The sequence below is a fragment of the Pipistrellus kuhlii genome, unplaced genomic scaffold, assembly GCF_014108245.1.
Source record: "Pipistrellus kuhlii isolate mPipKuh1 unplaced genomic scaffold, mPipKuh1.p scaffold_m20_p_3, whole genome shotgun sequence".
Lineage (NCBI taxonomy): Eukaryota > Metazoa > Chordata > Mammalia > Chiroptera > Vespertilionidae > Pipistrellus > Pipistrellus kuhlii.
In genome coordinates this window covers 40,362,802-40,366,878 of record NW_023425529.1, presented here as the reverse complement: position 1 = coordinate 40,366,878, position 4,077 = coordinate 40,362,802, and the positions used below count along the sequence as shown (strand labels likewise).

Below are 4,077 nucleotides of genomic sequence, written 5' to 3'. Positions count from 1 at the left end.
GGGGCCGCTCTCATTGGCTGCGCGGCCGCCCCTTCCCGCGCCGCGTGCCCCGCGCCCCGCGCCCCGCCGGCTCCCGCCCTCCGCCCGCCCGCCGCTCCCGCAGGAGGAGAGGGGGGCGCGCAGGGGCGGGACGCGTCTCCCGGCCGCGCACCCGGCCCCCAGCGCGCGGGCACACAGCCCGGGCGGCGGCGCGCGGGAGCCGGGGTCCGGCCGCCTGCGGAGCGCGGAGAGGCGGGGCCGGGCCCTCCGGCTGCCCGCGCCCCCGGGGCCGGGCTCAGAGCTCCGGGCGCCGGGCTGCGGGCGCGCGGGCACCAGACGGCGGGAGCGCCGAGCCGGCTCCTCCGGCCGCGCCATGGGGAGAGCCCGGGAGAACTCACCGCGGCCGGCGGGGACGGTGCCTGCGCCCGGGGTGGCTGCTGCCGCCGCCGCGGCGCCTTGAAACTCCCCAAGTTGAGAGCCAGCGAGAGGCTGCCGCCCGCCGGGAGCCGGAGGGAAAGGAATTCGGAAGATGAGAGAGTGACGGATAGACGGACGGAGGAACGGACGCACAGACCTTCAGGAGACACCGCGGCGCGCAGCCCGTCCCGAGCGCGCGAGGCTCCCCGGCGCTGTGAGTAGTGTGTGTCCTGGCCCGGCGGCTCGCTGAGTATTTCCGTTTAATTGTTTATCGCTTGCGTCTGTGTATGTTTGAGTCCATCGGGGGGAGTTTCGAAACAAAAATACAGGATGCACCTTAAAACAACATTGAATGTCTGATGCGGAGACGGTTGTGTGTCGGTAGATGGTGGCTGTAGATGTCTGTAAACAAGAGCAACTGGGGGAAGAAAAAAATTGCGTTTGACAGTAAAAAAAAAAAGGGGTCCCCAGGGTGAAACCAAACCTCCGTTTCCAAAGTTTCTAGAAAGCAAGCGAGGTGCGACTGTTACGGGTTAATTGGTGGGAGTTAACTTTGCTTTTTTTTTTTTTTTTTTTTTTTTTTTAAACCCATCTTTAAATGTTGCTTACCAGATCCACCGGTGGGAGGCTGAGCTGGCCGCCAAGACGCCTGGAGGAGACGCAGAGGCGACCAGCATGTCTTTGCGTTTCCACCCGCTGCCCGGCCTGCCCCGCGCCCTCCGCCCCCGCTGCAGGGAGCTGCTGTGCCTGCTGGTGGTCGCGGTGACCGTGAGCCCGGGCGCCGGGCTGTGCCCCGCCGCCTGCATCTGTGCCACCGACATCGTGAGCTGCACCAACAAGAACCTGTCCAGGGTGCCCGGGAGCCTGTTCCGATGGATTAAGCGGCTGGATATGAGTTACAACAGGATCGGGCTTCTGGATCCGGAGTGGATACCAGCGCCCTTTGGGAAGCTCAACACCCTCATCATTCGCCACAACAACATCACCAACATCTCGGCCGGCAGCTTTTCCACAACGCCGAATCTGAAGTGTCTTGACCTTTCCTCCAACAAGCTGAAGGCCGTGGAAAGCCCGGTGTTCCAGGAGCTGAAGGTCCTGGAAGTGCTCCTGCTTTACAACAATCACATTTCCTCTCTCGACCCGTCGGCGTTTGGAGGGCTCTTCCAGCTGCAGAAACTCTACTTAAGCGGAAACTTCCTCACGCGGTTTCCCATGGATTTGTACGTGGGCAGGTTCAAGCTGGCAGAACTGACGTTTCTGGATGTGTCTTACAACCGGATCCCCTTCCTGCCCACAAACCGTATAAGTTTAGTGCCAGAGAAGCAGCTGAGAGGCATCCACCTTCACGGAAACCCGTTCTTCTGCGACTGCTCCCTGCACTCGCTGCTGATGTTTTGGTACCGCAGGCACTTCAGCTCGGTGATGGATTTTAAGAATGGCTACACCTGTCGCCTGTGGTCCGACTCCAGGCACTCTCACCAGGTACTGCTGCTGCAGGATGGCCTTCTGAATTGCTCCGACAGCATCGTCAATGGCTCTTTCCGTGCCCTTGGCTTTATTTACGAAGCTCAGGTCGGGGAGAGGCTGGTGGTTCACTGTGACAGCAAGACTGCTGGTTCCAATACGGATTTCAAGTGGGTGAGCCCGGACAACACGCTGCTGGAGCCGGACAAAGAGCTGAAAAACTTCCGCGTGTTTCCCAATGGAACCCTGGTGATCGAAAGCCCTCGTTTTGAGGACGCTGGGGTGTATTCTTGTATCGCAATGAACAGGCAACGCCTGTTGAACGAAACTGTGGATGTCACCATCAACGTGAGCAACCTCACCATCAACAGGTCCCACGCCCACGAGGCGTTCAACACAGCTTTCACCACGCTTGCAGCCTGCGTGGCCAGCATCATTCTGGTCCTTTTGTACCTCTACCTGACGCCGTGTCCCTGCAGGTGCAGAGCCAAGAGACAGAAAAATGCACTAAACCAAAGCAATGCCCACTCCTCTGTTCTCGGTCCTGGCCTGGCGGGCGATGTCCCGGCGGAGGGACGGAAGGCAGGTGCCGGGAAAAGAGTGGTGTTTTTGGAACCCCTGAAGGATACTGCGGCAGGGCAGAATGGGAAGGTCAGGTTCTTCCCCAGTGACACTGTTATAGCTGAGGGCATCTTAAAGTCCTCCAGGGTGAAATCCGACTCAGATTCCGTCAATTCAGTGTTTTCAGACACACCCTTTGTGGCGTCCACTTAATTTTGTGTCTGTATTTTATGATGTAGTGATTTAATCTGTCCATCTTTAACTTGGTGTGTGGCCTGCAAAGCAGGGTTGAAATTATTTTTGGTTTTTGAAATACAACCAAATGGCCTTTTGAAGTGGTTGGTAGGAAACGTGGTAAAGCACTTTGGTTCCTCAGTGAGCCAGAGAAGACTGGGGTTGTTGCCAAGGTTTAGTTCTAAGATAACGATACCTTAGTCTGAGCACCACGGATCCTGTCGAAGCTGACCGGGAGGTGATTTGACTGACATTGTCCTTTTAATCAGGATTCTTGAAAGAAAAGAAAATAAACTATTAGTGCACTTTAAAAAGAGCCTTTACTAATTTAGAACCCAAGTTGAGTAATTTCAAATAAAAGTGTTAGGGTCCCATTTCATTTGGAAGAACCAAACCAGCCATTATTTATACAGCACAAAAAGTTAGATTTGGGGATAATTCAGCTAACTTCATCATTTCAGACTAAAGTAAAAAGACTTCACTGATAAAGTTTACTGGATACTATCACATCCCATATAATGTTAGATAAATAGTGCAATAAAGGTACATTTGTCTTCTTTCCATTCTGCAAATTTCCTATCCTTATACAAAAGATCTTACTGAAAGTTTAAAGTCATTACTTGTTGCCATAAATATGTAGGTATCAATACCAAAATGTCTGGATAAGTTCTTAAACTTTGTTCTAGTCAACCAATACTTGTTTATGTGCTTGTGTGTATGTAAATCTTAAATTATATGAACCTCTCTATAGATCCTACTGTACTGTGCGTTGGACATTTGAATTAATGTAAGTATATGTATTGAGTGACTTGATGTTCTGTTTTATTTAGCTATTTAAAAACATAAACCTAAGATGTTTTATGTGATCAAATTGTTCTACTTTGTGTAAAGCACGCACTATTGAAAACGTCTCTCCAGAGGTCTTGGAATTACACTATTGAATTTTTTTTTTTTTTTAAGGGGGAAAAAGGCTCGATTTTTACATTCTATTGATATATCACATTACTTTGATACTAGTATGCACCTCGACCAGGTTTGGAAGACATGTGAGCTCTGATTTTGCAACATGTGAGAGCCCAGCAGACTTCCTTCTCTCCGTCATCTGCTGTGAGGTATAGAGTGCCCACTCTGCACCTATGTTTCCTCAGCTGTAAGATGAGCGTTTCATGTGGGGTGATGTTTAGGTTCCTTCCACACTGGAAGTGATGATTTCCTGCCGGTCTTGGCTCCATCCCAGACTTGCACTGGCTCTCTGAAACTGTGCCACATACTGATAGAGAACAAAAATGAGATTAGGATAGACTAGCATTTTACTGCGGAGCTCAAAGGACAGTTTGAATCACTGCCTACCTCCTTCCCTTTCTCAGGGACAGATGAGGCCCAGAGAGGGTTGTGGGTTGCCTTAAGGCCACACAGTGAATT

The 4,077-nt window shown here is 52.2% G+C and overlaps 1 protein-coding gene across 1 annotated transcript; it reads left to right on the top strand.

Moving 5' to 3' along the window:
- Nucleotides 1–985: 985 nt before the first annotated feature.
- AMIGO2 (adhesion molecule with Ig like domain 2) lies at nt 986–3,521 on the top strand. Its single transcript, XM_036457818.2, has one exon. The coding sequence runs from the start codon at nt 1,072–1,074 to the stop codon at nt 2,632–2,634; it is 1,563 nt and encodes a 520-aa protein (XP_036313711.1). The 5' UTR covers nt 986–1,071; the 3' UTR covers nt 2,635–3,521.
- Nucleotides 3,522–4,077: the final 556 nt, after the last annotated feature.